We start from the raw sequence: 15,971 nt of genomic DNA, 5'->3' as shown, positions 1-15,971 counted from the left end.
ATAGAATCCTTTAGGTTGGAAAAGGCCTTTAAGATCATCAAGTCCAGCCGTTAGCCTAATACTGCCAAGTCCACCACTAAACCATGTCCCTAAGTGCCCCATCTACACATTTTAAATACCTCCAGGGATGGTGACTCAACTGCTTACCTGGGCAGCCTGTTCCAATGCTTCACAACCCTTTTGGTGAAGAAATTTTTCCTAGTATCCAATCTAAACCTCCCCTGGTGCAACTTGAAGCCGTTTCCTCTCGTCCTATCGCTTGTTACTTGGGAGAAGAGACTGACCCCCACCTCGCTACAACCTCCTTTCAGGTAGTCACAGAGCATGATAAGGTCTCCCCTGAGCCTCCTTTTCTGTCCTGCACCACATGCACTCTAAACTACTGTTCAGTGGTGAGAGTACAAGCTGTGCCTGAGTCACTTATGCCAACATGAAAATAAATACATACATACTAGTACTCTGAAGAATATAAGTTCTTCAAATCCTATCAGTCTATCATAGCAGATGGGAAGACTGTAATTCATAGCATTTATTTTTGCCCTAACTTTGTCAGAGGCATAAAAAAACAGAGCTAGCGCTGGATATACATGCTTGACAACCAGACAAAACCAGGAGCCAGAAAAACTTCAGTTGATCCAGCTGGAGCCTCTACGCTCACTGCCCTGGAATGATCTCTCTCAGCTTCAGTTTCTGAAGTTGAGCTGGTAGCTTCTTTGACATGAGATCCTAGAGGTTTCTCCTCCTGACAAGCATGAGACTTAATGACCTGGAAATCTGCAGTTGTAAGATACCATCTTCTACTTAAGCAATGCAGACTCCTGTTATAAGAGTGAATTAAACACCCACTCACCTCAAAAGCAGCACAGATACACAACTACTTTAAAACACCAGAGTGGAATAGAGCTAAGAGACATAGTAGGAAATGATTTCAAGGACCAGGTTAAAAACCTTGTAAGGGAAAGGTTAGGTCATTGATGGAAGTGGCAGTAATAACTAACTAATTAAATAAATTCCTCTATCTTGACTGACAGCTAAGGATAGCCAAAAATAACACTGAGTGTATTCTGACCATTGAGAATGGCAGATTAGAACAAATGCTTCAATAGGAAAAATTAAACCTTTGATGCCTGGAAAAGACAGGATACCTTGCAGGTGAAGCCACTTAAACTAATGCATCTATACTGCAGTGCATGCCAAACCTACTAGCTTCTACATTCAAGTATGTTTCTTTGGGGTTTTGGGGTTTTTTTTCTGTTTCTTTTTGTTTGTTTGGTTGGTTGGTTGGTTTTTTTGGTGTGTGTGTTTTTTGGGTTTTTAATTTATTTTTTTTTTAAGCTAAAACTGCCTTGGCATGACACACAATCCAAACAGCACCCCCCCACACACACTTTCAATATTAGGCAAATATTCAAGCTACATGACACTTTTTCAAAAGGTGGCAATACTTACTTTTTGCATCTATAAGCCTTTCTCGTGGTGCAGTATCAGAAGAAGAGAGCTGCTCCTTCACTTTGGCAATGTCTTTAGGATGAAGGTAATCAAATAAACTTTGACCAATCAAATCATTCTGTAGAGATTGCATATTCAGTCAAAAATTAAGATAATTGTACAGTATATTTTCCCAATTTTAGCACCTATTATAAATAATCCTTTTACATATAGGTCTAACCAATGAACATCAAACATCTGAGATCCAGGATTTAACGCAAGATACGTTTTCTTCATATATTTTGAAGTTATGACTACATTGCATAGTAATTTATTTCATTATTTTCAGTAAGAGTTTTGCAGAAATAGCATGTTCAATCCACCACCACCAAATATTCTGGTTTGTCTTCAGTCTTGCTTCATATGCTACACATTTGATGGAAAAAAATCCTAATTGCAAATGTCTTTTTTCAGTATTTACATGATGAGTAGGTATTTAGTATACACCTAACTAAAGGCTGACCGAGGAAAACTTTTGCAGCTAATACAGTTTTTAAATTTGGTAAGGAGGACAGATAACAAAGAGTGAAGAATGTAAGTTAAGCCTCATGTTAAACATATATTAAAAAAACCTGGCTTTGGTATAATTGCTTCCCAGTTACCATTAGTAAGTATACTAGCAAAACCAGAACAGACAGAAAGAAAACTAAGTCAAAAAATTCACATGATGCTATTGGAAGAACCTTAGACTGATTTTTCAATATTTGCTTACATTCCCAATTAGATAGTGCTTTTACAAGCCTGAGGGTAGGTAAATCCCTGATCAGAATGCATCCAGTGAAGTAAAGTTAGTTCCTTTTCACCTCCTTAGTTTGAACGAAAACCAGAAACAATCTTCTCTAATGACACGACAGAGAAAAGCTCTTTCTTTGCAACAAATCTCAGCTTTCAAGATAGACTAATCACATAAATACCCCTTCATATAAACACATAATCATAAAAAAAAGCTTTCAAATCTTTTAAGGCCTAAGATTACTTAAAATGGAAAAGAATACCTGACTGTAGTTGAGGATCTTGAAGACAGATTCTGAAACAAACAGTATCTTCCCTCTGTCACAGCCCACAACAAAAAGAAATCCATCTGCTGCCTAATTAGGGAAGGGAAAAATAAAAAAGTAAATTACTAAGTTATACATCCTCATTGCATCATTATAACATTTAAAAACACCTTGTATACAGTAGAATTTCTACACTAGGAGAGCTGTCTTAGCATTTAGAGATAACTGAGTCAACAGGGAAGATATGAAATTACAATGAAAGATTTTTCTTTTGCATCTGCAAACATTTTTGGCATCATTCTGGGCATCACGCCCAGAATTTCAAATCACTTGTATGGGAAGAAAGAATCCATGTCTTGTCCAATAATATTATGATTATGTTTAATAATGCCTTTGAATTAAAATATTCTTTTAACTGCATTTATTCCATAGTTCCTCTTTTAGAAGCCAAACATAACCTGGATATTTATTTATGTGCCTGCAGGCAAGTAATGCCCATTTCAATAGTACTCTTTCACATGCAAGCATGCAGGATTAGGCCCTAATTTTATAGCTTTAGAGTCACAATGCTGCAGAAATTAAATTCTGCATACGCTGCAGTGCTTCACAAATTGCACAAGCTACCAGAAGAGCTTAACTACTGACAAGTGATACATACTCTCCACACTATAAAAGAAGTATACAGCAAGCAGCTAAACATACTAAGTCATGTTACATCAGTGACCTCAAAAAAAAAAAAAAAAAAAAAAAAGAGGTGTTTGTTACATCACTGTATGCTGAAAATCATGTCAAGGTAGTCCATGGCAGAAAGTCTGCAAGAAAATAATTTACATAATTTTGGTTCATTCCATGAAATAACTGAAGATTCTGATGGTTACCATCAAAACATCAGAGTTTCCTCAGATCTCCCTCTTAAATCTTTCTGCTTAAATTAAGAGACACTAGTCATCATTAAAACCCATTGATTTTATGCAGTAGTCTTGCAGATTTCTACATTATCCTCCATAATCAGAACATACTTAAGCTGAGATACAAGGCAGAAAAATACTGGTGTTTTGCTTTGAGAGAGTTATATTCACAGCCATTAATATCTCTTAATCAAAAGCTGAAACATACCCTGAGAATAAGATGTTTTAATTCATCATCTGATAGAAAAGCAGGCTTATAGTTTGCTTCTGTATATGGGTTTGTAGCACCTAAAGAAAACAAACAAACAATCCCCATATCACAAACTTAACAATACACACTTAAATGAGCAATTTTGCTTTGGCTCCTTCTTATACTGTTATCATTGCAGGTATTCTTTAAAATGAAAGTTGCTTTTTGGTTTTGTTTTACTATCAACATGAGCTCTGTTGGTATTAACTCAAAAAAGGATGAAGCTTTTTTGCTAAAACACAAATACTGCATTACACAGTAATGCAAATTATATGCCTTCTGAGATATACAAGTGCTCCTCAACATATTTTTTAACCCAAATGCTGTGCTTGATTTATAGTCTATTCTCAGAATTAGAAATGAAAAACAAGAGCTTAAAGCATAAAAACCTTCCAACTATTTCTTCTCTTTATAACTTAGTAAAACATGACAAGGTCATGTAAACAGATTGTCAGTTAGGAACTTAAAAAAAATCAGTTCTCTCATTCCATGCCAAAGACAAAAAACAATATTAAAATGACATCTCACAATGCCAAAAGCCCAAAATTAGCAACAAACGAGGCAGCTATTTATTGAAGAGGAATGCTTCTCATTACATTCCTTTCATAAAGGCAAAAAAAGAGTCAAATTAGTAACCACTGAAGTGCTATGAAGTACTAACCTAATCAAGTGACAGTGGCAGAAAAAGTTTAACCTTTCAAAAATACTTGGATAAATATGATTGGAAGACAATAGGTCTCCTAGAAACTAGAACAGTGACTCCTTCTTTAAATTAGCTGCATCACTATCTTTTCTTAGGGGCATATTTCTTGACAGCTTAAGCTTTCACCATCATTGCCAATTGTACCCAAGCCCTGATTCACTCTTATATGAAGCTTTAGGATGTACAGAAATTTGCAGCAACCCCAACTCTTCCAAACCCAAGTGTCTCCCTTTGGGTGCCTGTAACAGAAACTGGTTAAAAAGACTAAAACAGAATTTTCAAAGTACTCTCTATTCTTTCACACAGAGCTAAAGGAATGAACGCAAAACCTCAGAAGTCCTGTAGGAATATTACTTACACCTGAAATCTAACCTCTCTATCCAACAAGTTTTGCACATTGCCTGCTTAACAGCACTGAGTGCTACACAAGCACTGCCACTTGAGCCTTTTGTTCCCTCCCCCCACCTGCCTCAGCTGCATTGCTTTTGTTGAATCTAGTGATGGTGATCAATCAGGTCAGAGGATGGAAAATTCTTTTCTCACCCACAAGTTTCCCAGTCAGATCAGGATATTGGACCATGAACCAGTAAGCTATAAATGAATGGGCAGCTTCAAATGCTAAGAAAAGGGGAGAAGTCCTCCCAAAACATATTAACTTACTCCTTTCTGGCAAAAGGGCAAGAAAGGGAGAGAAAAAGCATGACTTTGGGGAAGCCCCATTTTGCCATCCTCCTCTCGTCTTGTCCCCACCCCCTCCGCCCCCAATCAACTTACCACGTAATGTTTTCATATGCTGGACAGCCATTCTCAACACAGTGAGTTTATCTAGCTTTCGAGACATCGCGTTGCACGTTGGTACCAAAGATGCCAGTTCATCTATGAAACTGTTCATTTTATCTCTACGCCTTTTTTCAATCTGACTATGAGCCTCCCTAAACAAGTAAGGTGGTGAGGAAAAACAAAAAAATGTGAGAAAATAAGTCATATAAAAAAATCCTCAAATCCAGTATAACAAAACCACAAAAATAACCTCCTCCTGATAATTAAGTTACTTTCTTATCCTCATGAAAAAGACATCCACATACAGAATTCTTTAGACATTTTATATTCATTATTTGGGTGAGTAACAGTTGTAAGCAATAGGCAAGGCCGCAGCACACGGCTCCAGTTTACCAGGAAACACGTATACTGTTGGCCATACAGTACACTGAATCCTCAGTTTTGAAACAATCCACTAAACAGTATGAGATTATCTAGAGATTTTTACTGCTGTACACCACCTTGTTCTTAGCACGTACACTGAAACATAGCTGGAATCATAAAGGTCACAGATAAGCAAATTCCAGTGTATATAAATATTGAATAAAGCATTCAATTAAGAATTTGTAATCAGCATACTGTATGAATGCACTAAGTATTTAAAACTACCTTTTGCTGTAGCAATATAAGTCTTCTACTCATCCTACAGCTTTCCATTTGAAGTATTTGAGATACCTCTGAACTAAACTCTTCCTAACCAGGAAAAATGATGATAAACACTAAGTTATTTTATTTTCGTTTTATATTTTCCCACATTAAAGAGTCATTGTTAACACTTTTACAACCCACTACTCAATTTGAAATAAAGAATATAATATTATCAGAGACATATTAACATTGAAAATGAAGTCTGTATATCAACGGAAGTGACTAAAACCAAGTTAGTATTTTCACAAAACTATATGCAGTTTATACATGAAAAATATTAACAGTGCAAAGATATGGAAAAATAAGAGAAGGTCAAAGCTAGAAAAAAAGACTTTTAGGATAAAAAAACGCATTCAAATATTTCATATATGGCAAAAGGCAAGAGATCAATTGTTTTCAGTATATTTGTTTAGAGTATTACCTTGCATTTTTTATTCTGCCTTGTTGGTCTGTATATTCCAATCTGTTGAGAAATGGTATCACAAGGTTATAGTGTTGAAAACACTGAAAACAATTATTTTAATGCATCTTACCTACTGATCCTCATTAAAATAATTTTTTTTTTTAAATTTGAATGTTTATTTAACCTTTCTTCAGAAAATCTCCTTATTTATAATACTGTGGCTCAAAGTGTTGGGCTTTTTTGTTTGTCTGTTTTAATTTGTTCAGCAATCTTAAGCCTTTGTCCCAGCAAAGAAACAATTTAGGACACCTGACCACAGTGACACTAAAAAGAGATATCTACACACAGGATCCTACGTCAGTACTGTGGAACGAACATTTTAGTGACTGTATCAATAGTACCTTCCATGTTGGTCATCTTTATCTGTATCCATACCTTCCCTGCAGAAAGAGAACACAGCAATATATCACAAATTAAGCAGGATTAACAAAACTGTTATCAAACTATCATAAAATTAGAATAAAGTATTTTTGTCATCTTTAAATCCTAAATACAAAAATAAGAATACAAAAGTGAGAACCTAGAAGGGCTAAAGAAGTTGTGTGGTTTTTGTAATATTCAAACATTTTCTTAAATTAGTTGTGTCTCCTTCAGAGCTAACAAAATGGCACAGTTTGATGTGTTTGACAGTAAAACATGCTGCAGTTCAAAGATATCATCTGTTACAAAAATGTTTTTCAGTTAACAAGAGGCAAAAAAAATAAAAGGACATATCAAAGCAGATATTTTTCATGCCTTCATCAGAAATAGGGCTACTAACTTGCATTTACTGTAGTTAAAAGTTCGACCAGAGGCAGTTATCAAAGTGCCTATAATAAAATTCACAAATTGCCCTGAATTACTTCGTGCAGATGCCTGTGTGTTCTACACTTTAGTTTGCCTTACAGTAGTTGATTTTGGGGGAGGAGATGGTAATAATTAGACCAACAAACCATTGGAAATGGCTAAATTCATGGACAGAATGAGAGACTGTATGAAACTAGCCAGGCACGTTTTAAATTAGTACAACTTTCAGTGTAGATACATGGCTTACTTTTGCCTCAACATGAAAAAAAAAAAATGTAAGGAAGGAGGCATGAAGAATAAAAAGGATCCCCCTTATTACATTTTAATATTGTAGACGTGTACAGAAATAAGAAGGAAAGCATTTTCATAGCCGTATCTGGTGAAAAGAGTTGAATGCTTAAGACCACAGCACTGTTAGACAAAAGAATTTGTAAGAGAATGCTTTGATATATATAAATCTGTACAACTGTGCTTAAATGGACACTCGCAAGCCTGGCTTATTCTGGTTTAATTTTTACCAGCAAATTTTAGGTAAAGGGGAGGGAGAGGCAAGGAAAAACACCAAGCATCTTTTTCAAGTGAAACCAATTATTAAAATGTTTATACTTACTCAAAAGGAAAGCCATCAAGTCTGAAAAGAAAGAAAAATAAAGTACACCATATATAGGAAATAAGAACAACGTCTTACATTTTCTGTTGAAATTCTCAGGCTAATTTATATTCTATTTGAAATGAAAAGCACAATGAAAACAAGACAATAGGAGTGAACATATTCTAAGGAAACAAGCTTGTTCAAATTAATCTACTTTCTGAAAGAATAATTTTGCTTTTTAAGAAAAGATAGCATAGTTCATTACACTTAATGTGAAAAACTAGTAAAACAACTAACCTCAATTATGTTATGCAAATCATTGATATATTGTTTCATCTTCAGAAATGAAAGATTTTGTGCCTTATGTGTGTTGCCCTTGTGGTTAGATAAATAGGGTTTCAGAGGACTCAAAGGCCAGAAACAAATAAACAAAAAAATCTATCCCAAGTTTCTCAGTTTTTGATTCTGCCCAGCAGGACAGATAAAAATTTTTTTTAGTCAGTACTAAAGTCCTAATTCTGAACTTTATACAGACTTTATCATATCATAAGGAAATTAAACAGAATTTCTACGTGAAAGCTAACTGCTGGCATCACTTCAAGACTGTAAAGTGATCTGAAATACCACTGAGCTTTAACACGTTAAGAGGCTACGTTTTATAAGACCCTTATGAAAAATCTTCTCCTATTAGCCATTAACATACTAGTTATTCCTGTTCAACATTGGACATTAGCCTACTTAAAAATAAACATGGTAGGCTTTCACATATTATTCATTGCACTTCTAAATCAATTATCTTTGTGATTAGTTTTTAAAAGAAGTTTGAATAATGCTAAAGGTTTTCTTCATCTCTCAATTTGCACATTGGAGTTCCTGTCAGTCAATGGCTCAAAGCACTTCTGATGCTCACAAAGAAACAGCATGCAGGTCTAGAACAGGACTTAGAAACAGAAACGAGGCATCAGTATTCCACCGGTGACGCCACCTTTAGCTACAGGACGCTTGTTGTAACAGAATTCATTTTAGCCTTAGAAAAACTCAGAGAGCTAAATCTAAAAAGAGGTACAAGGTAAGTTACAAATGCTTCAGAATAGTTTGTGTGCTTATCATATATTATTTCAACTGAAAACACTACTCCCAAGAAAGGAAATTATCACAAACTTAACAATACACACTTAAATGAGCAATTTTCCAATTCCCAACTTCACTGGTAAATGAAGCACAAAACTGGACACTCAGACAATTTATGTAAAAAATAAATTGTTAACAGGAAGAAAAAGCTGAACAGTAGCATTTCTGAACATTTACTGATACATACATAGAGAAGGAGGGATCAAGGAAGTCTACCTTAAGTTCTATTTTAAAATAGGAATATTTACTAGCCACCATTTCCTTTGCAACACAACACGAACTGCGGTATCATGACAGCTCTTGTAAACTTAATTTATTTAGGATTGAAGGAAACAATGTTTTCACATATTTAATAAAATGCACATACAACCTAAAGGGCAGAATTTTAACTTACAAGAGCAAGCTGTCTTTTGGAAAAGAGGACTTGAGCAATGCTTCCTACCCAGAAGAATAAAGATGGAGAAATCCTTTCTAGAGAAGAGGAAGTTGGTCAGATTGAGGCTGTTCACTGAATTTTGTAGTAGTCAATTCAACTAGAGGGAGTCATGTACTTTTCAGGAAGACTAAATGCATATTAGAGAAGGTACACATGCCGTATGTTTGTGGTCTTGAAACAGCACTTAACATTTTGCACTAAGTTCTCCTAAAAAGAGGTCCTATGCACAGGGAACCTAGTTCTTGTCATGCTCAGCATGGATTAAAAATTCTACCCCTCCTTGTGAAAAGAACTGCCAACAATCCAAAGGCTCGCAATGATAAAAATTGTGCTAAGTTACATAAAAATGGACTACGTAGCTTTATTAATAATGGATGGGACCTATTCACAAGTTACCCTGCAGCTAGGCTTTGTAAAGTTACAATACGTGTGAGGTTTGCACAGCGACTTAGAGCTAAGTAGGTTGGTCTTGGTGTACCTAGTGCAGAAGACATTACATGTTTGGAAATTTGACAAACTTTACCACGACCTTCACTATTCTAAAGCCGAGTTGGTGTGATTTCTTTCTATTTCAAACACCTGCCCCAAGTGAGAAGCTATGGCTTGGACAGTGCTTCTAAGCACTGTAATTACAAGCTTCCCTTGAAGAAAAGCAGCTTTCTTGAAACAAAACCACATTCTACCACTGATTCAGAAGAAACCACGTTTTTGTTTTGTCAGCAATAATAGCCTACAGTTGAGGATCAACACAAGATTAAATCAGCTGATTACATGAAAGGCAGATCTACTGCCACAAACCAGAGACTATTCAGATTCATATTCAACTGGGAGACCAAAATAGCTTCATCAGGCAAAGGTTGGCAGCACACTGATAGGAAGTGGCTAAAAAGGCAAAAAATAGGTGAAGAAAAGGAACTATCCCCAGTTTTGCTTCTGCTTTTTAATGAATTTATTATCTTCTCTCCTGCTAGTCAGACATTCTATTTCCTATGTAAATGGTCAATATAATCAACCTACATACAGTAGGTTTTATCATTTTTCCCCCTCATCAGCCAAAGGTTTCTTTCCTCAGCCTTACCCCATTTAATAGTCCTCAATTCTAGCTGCACCGAGATGAAGGCTTTATTTTTAAATAGTGAACTTTCCTCTTAGTGCATAGTAGCTGTTTTCTTTATTAAAACCTTTAAGACAGGTTGTTAAGAAAAGGTTATTTAAAAATTACTATAAATATTTCTATCCTCTCCCCCACTGTACTGTGGTGTTACAACCTCTTTTTAGCAGTGTTAAATCAAGAGAAATCCGACTTACTGATAATCAGTAGAGCTTCCCTTTCTTTTCCTATTACAATCCATTCCTGAAGTGCTAAGGGAACTGGAGATCAAGTCAGCAGGGTCTGGTGACATAAAGTCACTAATTGTAGAAGATATGTCCATCCTTTGGTCTGCCATTGGATTGTCTAACATTGGGGGGAAAAAAAAACACACCAAAAAAACCCACTGCATTAATAGAGGCAGAAACTTATATATTTTTAACCAAAAAAAACCCCAAATTTCAAACTTAGCATTCTTAAAAACTGCAAAAAATAACAATTCTATTATTTCCTTTTGCCATAAAACAGATAATAGACAATTTCTCCTTTTCCAGCTACTGGTATATTGAATATTGCATACAAACCATGACCATTCTCAAAACACACTACTTAAAACAATTGTTTTTAAAGAACTGTCAGAGTGATCTTTAACTAAACCAGGTTTACTCTTTTATTAACTGGCCCAGCCAACAGCTTCTACCTAACATAAATAAAGGATAAGTTCTGTCTGTCTTAGAGTAGGAACACTAGTTTTAGTGTGTGTCTCCATTTGAAGATCATGTTATCAAAGTTCATAAGCTTTAAGAGTTCTAATTCCACTGAATTTCACAGAACAGAATTCAGAAGATTTCCATAGAAAATCAGGTTAAATAAACACCACCACCACAGCAGACCCCACAAATAAAAACCTAATAACCCAATGGTGGTCTAAGATGACTAGTTAAAGGTACAAACAAATCTAATTAGCTTTTTCATCCAAAACATACACATTTCAGCCCTCTAGACTGCAAATAATTATATTGTTGGAAAAAACCCTGTGAAAAGCTTATTTATTACTAAATGGCATCACCTGTGAAACAGAACAGTTTTTACCTGAAAGCCTGTCTTGGAAGCCTAGATCAACCTGGGGAAAGATGATGATGCTCAGCCTGCAGCAGTTGATCACCTTAAAACTTTTCCATGCCTCATATTCTGTTAGTCAAGTACTTTCAAAAACCTGAATGGGAAGAAAACCAGCAAGCTTAAAAAACACTTTCAAAGCAAGTTTGTTTCAAACAATTGTTTTAGACGCAGTTTACAACAGCAAATAGATGTTTTCTACTCAAGGATCGAATTTTAATTTCCTTATAAAGTGTAGAAGCTTTATCCATCATCAAAAAGGTTAGATGTTGGGATGTGCATCTCCAATGGACCAAGCTTTGGAACAGAAGGGATCTCTTCAGCATCACTTCCTTTTGGGCTCTGCTTATCATTCTTTGGTCTTTGCATAAAACCCCTCTGCTCACAATGATCAGATCTGAACACATTTGTTGTCAGATGCTACCAGAACGAGTCAAACTGCTGTTAGAGTGCAAAAGGCAGACTTATCCCTTCACTCCTGGCTGCCTCACTTTGAAGGTGGCCGTAGCAGTAAGATAGTTTGGGCTTGGCTTACTATTTTGTTTCCCCTTGTAACAACAGTTGGCATTTTCAAAGGAAAGGGGGTTAAACATCGTTCTATTCTGTAGGCTTCAAGTTTTAAATAAAATCCACACCCCATACTATAACTCAAGTCCCCAGCTGTGTTTCCCAACTACACTGTAAACTTAGTGGCTGGTCTGCAGGTGGATGTCTTTCCCTTCCAAATTTCTGTCAAAAAACAAGTTTTTAGCAAAACTTACTATGCAAGACTTAAAACCTGTTCTAAGTCTGCCTCTTGCAAAAAACTTGAAAGTCTTTTGGATACACTGCTTTCTGGTAAATGCATCTGTGAACATTGTGACTGCCTTTCCAACCTGCGATGACAGCAGAACTTCCCAGTTACACAGATCAGCAAGCTCCCATGACGCTCTCAGAAGTCTGCAAGTCAAACAACCAGTATTCTGTCAACATGACCACATTATAACCAATTCTACTGAATCTGATATATAGACATGTTAAAAGTTACAAGCCAACAGAAACCTCACAAAATCCGAAGACAGTGGTATAATTCTCTTCAGCTCTGCCGGAATAGAAAATTCTGAATTTATTTCAAAAGTTTAAGTTATCTAAATTGCTGGTCCTGTTATGGTAATAACGGTCAGGATCACAGCTCTTAAAGGTCAGGCAAGCCCACCAACTTGTGAACAGAAGATCACTACTGTTCTAGAAGCAGAGCTTCCAAACTGCTGCTGAGGGCTCATTGTCCATCTCGCCCAACAACTTCTCTGTCGTCCCTTCTCAAAAATGAAAAAGGAGTCAGGTATTTGCAAATGTATGGACGTACTGGTACAGACAAGTGAAGAGGTCAGCTGACACCAGAAGGTCACTGACAGAAGCTACAGTACAGTACAAATTTAAGTCAAATTATAAATTGCCATTGAATCCATAACCACAGTTTATTTTACAAGGCTTTCATTCACACTAATACCGTTACTTGTAGATCAGGCCTTACTTTCTTCCTATATCAGCCTTCTCCTAGTTGTCCGCTTTGTCTCTCTTACTCAAAGTAGCCTAACATCTATAAACTCGATTATGTTACTGTGGTTTACAAGATTACTGTAGCTTAATTTACAAGCCACCAGTTAAACCACATTCACTGACCATTTCTCTGTGCTTGGTTCAGATGCAAACACATTATCTTCAGCCTCAGCTGATGTGCAGATCAGTTGATGTGCAGAAGTTAGTTATAGCTAAACTTAGCGTGGCCTGTGGCTAAGCCCTATGAATCCAGTGATAAAAGTACTGTCGCACCAAACTACCTACGACGCCACTTTTTTTACGCTGTCCAGTTACTATTCATCCATGATTCAGTCTTGGAGCCTAATATAAAACCCAAGCACGGTACAATGCACATACTAGAAACAAGTAGTTTCTAAAATTTCTGGCCCAACCACCCACAATTAACTTTCAAAAGTTCCTGAACACCTTTATACGTGAGCGTGCTTGTTGAACTCACATTTTACTGCTTAATATGATTTCATGGACCACTTACGATGACCTCAGACAGAAGGTTGGGATGAGCTGGAATTAAAAAAGAAAAAAGGAGGGGGGGAAAAAAAAAGGAGGTTTAATTTTAACACAGTCCTTTCCCTTTAAGAATGCCTGCAACAGTCAACATTTTAACCTAATAATCAGAACACAGCACAAGTCACTGGTATGCTTTAATGCAAAAAAAAAAAAAAAGAAAAAGAAAAAAACCAAAAAAACCCCTGCTTTGTTGTTCATCTCAAAACAAAAATTTCAGAGCAGTTTTATAGAAAAATTCTTGAAATCAAGTATCCATTCAACTGCGCTATTTTAAATTATAACCAAGTGTCTACATTTGAGTTTCAAAGCAGCTATTTTAAGTGTCTTGAGCATTTAAGCAGAACAAAATTACATAAAAAACAGAATTCTCAATTTCTTTTCAAGTCAGCCCTTTCTCTACCATGTCCCAAATGCTCATCCTAGTTCTAAACAACCACAGTCCTACATTTTAGCATTACAGGAGTTAAGAATCACACGTGTCTCTTGAAATTAGGTTTAAAGTTAAGAAAATGTCAACCCAATGATCAGAGCAAAAATCAGCATGCCCCACTATAATAAATAGTGAACAATTCCGAGAAATGTTTTGTTGCAAGGCTGTCTTAAAACTCTGAAAAATTGAATATTTTACTATCTTTTCAGCGTCCAGCTGCTAGTTGTTCAATGGCTCAGAAAAATCCTCTATGAGAAGGAACACAAAAGTTACCCATACATATAAGCAAAGTTCAAATCATCCACTTATGATGCCCAGCCTGTTGCCAAAGTACTCCAAGGACCTACTTGAAAAAAATGCCATCTAGTCCACTTCGTGAATAAATTCTCCTGTAGATGAGAATCAAATGGTATTTTGTCATGGTATCATATGACAGTGTCTCTCCACAGCCCCTTTGGGACTACTTCCTTCAGGATTCCCCTCCCTCGCATTCAGTCTTTCTCAATCCCCTGTAATAAGGCTAATGAGACAGTAAAAATGAATCTTACTGTTCATCCCTTAAAAAAAAATTTAGATGACACGTGACTAGCTTAATCATGCAGCAAAGCTGATCACGAGTATGTAAACACCCCTGAGCAAATCAAGGTCAGAGCTAAAGTAGGTCAACTACATCTGCCAAGCACCCATCCGGGAGTCAAGACCTCTTTACACAAGCACCACGTTTCAGTTACCCCTAGGCAAGAGTCAACCATCTCCAACATGCATACATATTTCTTCTAAAAAAATGCAATTCATAACTTTATGAATCAGAAGTGTCTCATGTCTTAAAAGCACCATTTTGCAATGACAGAGGAAAACTGTGGTGTGGTTTCCTTAAGAAGTAATTGGAAAGATACTCATTGTCCCTATGCGTAATGACTGAACCAAAAACAGCTACCAAAAGGAAATCATCTGCTTCCCTTCGCAGCAGTATTTCATCTCAGAAGTTAACTGTCACAGTATGAACTAGTAAGAAACAGAAGAATAGATTATTTATCTACACTATCTATATTTCTTCAAGAGGTGTTGCAGATGTATGTCTACTCCAGATGTGCACACATTCAGTAACGGTGGGAGATTTCTGCTCAGCAGCACAAGGATTGCAAGTGTCCCTATGATGACTTCAAGATGCATACTGGCACACAGGGGCATGGCTGCTGCAAGAAGCAACTGGCTCCTACATCAGAATCTTCATTATGAAATAGTCTGTACGAATCAAAGGAAGATCTCTGAAGTCAAGCAGTGGTATTTTCCTTTTCCTTCAGTACTTAGGGAGCAGCTGTCAGAATACTTTGTATTTGCCCAATATATTGATACTGCTTTGTTTTAATGGCACATGTGTGTTCCTTGAACTACCTAATATTATTTGCAAGAACACGCTGTACTCCCAGAAGACAAAAAGCCCTGTGGCTTCTTCTCACATGCAGATGCATCTCACCGAACCCTCTGGAGCAAAGAAGTGATTTTACCCTGCTTTGCTTGTTGAGGTCATCCTTTTACCACTCACTCATCAGCATGTTCAACAACCCTGGCAGCCTAGAATCCACATCTGAGTTTTGGAACTCTTCCTGACCCAAGCCCTTAGCGACATCCGTAGCTCATTTTTCGACCCCGTCCTTAATCACACGCACAGAGCACCAGTGGTCCAACAGCCTCCTGCACCTCTCATGCTGGCAGCTGCTGCTACCCAGCCCCTCACAACAGGGCACAAGTGTCTCCTGCTCTGTGGAAGGCAGAGGCATAGCCTGCAGCGGCTCAAGTGACTAACTGTTCAAGTAGCTACTCCCCACCTTTCCTAAGGAAAAAGTAGCAGGCTGGAGGGAAGCATCCTATGAATTTAAACCAGCCACAAAGCTACAAGATGAATCATTTTAATTTAGGGGAAAAAAAGTCTCCAATAAACAGAAGAAAAACCTCCACAGGCACAAAGAACATCTTTCAGCTCTAGGAAGTTAATGTAAAGGCAGTTTCTCAACAGATCAA

General features: G+C 36.7%; 1 protein-coding gene across 11 annotated transcripts in view; it reads right to left on the bottom strand.

Moving 5' to 3' along the window:
- The window catches only part of BMAL1 (basic helix-loop-helix ARNT like 1), a 53,486-nt gene that overhangs the window by 15,568 nt on the left and 21,947 nt on the right, over positions 1 to 15,971 (bottom strand). For 4 of the 11 annotated variants that reach the window (XM_082316718.1, XM_082316721.1, XM_082316710.1 and 1 more), the window contains exons 2-11: positions 13,449 to 13,513; positions 11,405 to 11,528; positions 10,531 to 10,678; positions 7,674 to 7,694; positions 6,619 to 6,657; positions 6,236 to 6,277; positions 5,122 to 5,279; positions 3,603 to 3,682; positions 2,484 to 2,576; positions 1,450 to 1,567 (exon numbers count right to left, since the gene is read on the bottom strand). In XM_082316718.1, coding sequence (XP_082172844.1) covers positions 1,450 to 1,567; positions 2,484 to 2,576; positions 3,603 to 3,682; positions 5,122 to 5,279; positions 6,236 to 6,277; positions 6,619 to 6,657; positions 7,674 to 7,694; positions 10,531 to 10,670 — 691 coding nt within the window. In that variant the 5' untranslated portion in view covers positions 10,671 to 10,678; positions 11,405 to 11,528; positions 13,449 to 13,513. Of the gene's footprint in view, positions 1 to 1,449; positions 1,568 to 2,483; positions 2,577 to 3,251; positions 3,299 to 3,602; positions 3,683 to 5,121; positions 5,280 to 6,235; positions 6,278 to 6,618; positions 6,658 to 7,673; positions 7,695 to 10,530; positions 10,679 to 11,404; positions 11,529 to 13,448; positions 13,514 to 15,971 lie in introns of those variants that run through there. The other 7 variants (XM_082316715.1, XM_082316716.1, XM_082316717.1 and 4 more) reach the window with 4 other exon arrangements.

This window comes from Platalea leucorodia (genome assembly GCF_965183815.1).
Source record: "Platalea leucorodia genome assembly, chromosome: 7".
Classification (NCBI taxonomy): Eukaryota; Metazoa; Chordata; class Aves; order Pelecaniformes; family Threskiornithidae; genus Platalea; species Platalea leucorodia.
The sequence above is the reverse complement of the archived record's forward strand: the minus strand, read 5'-3'. Positions and strand labels throughout refer to the sequence as shown.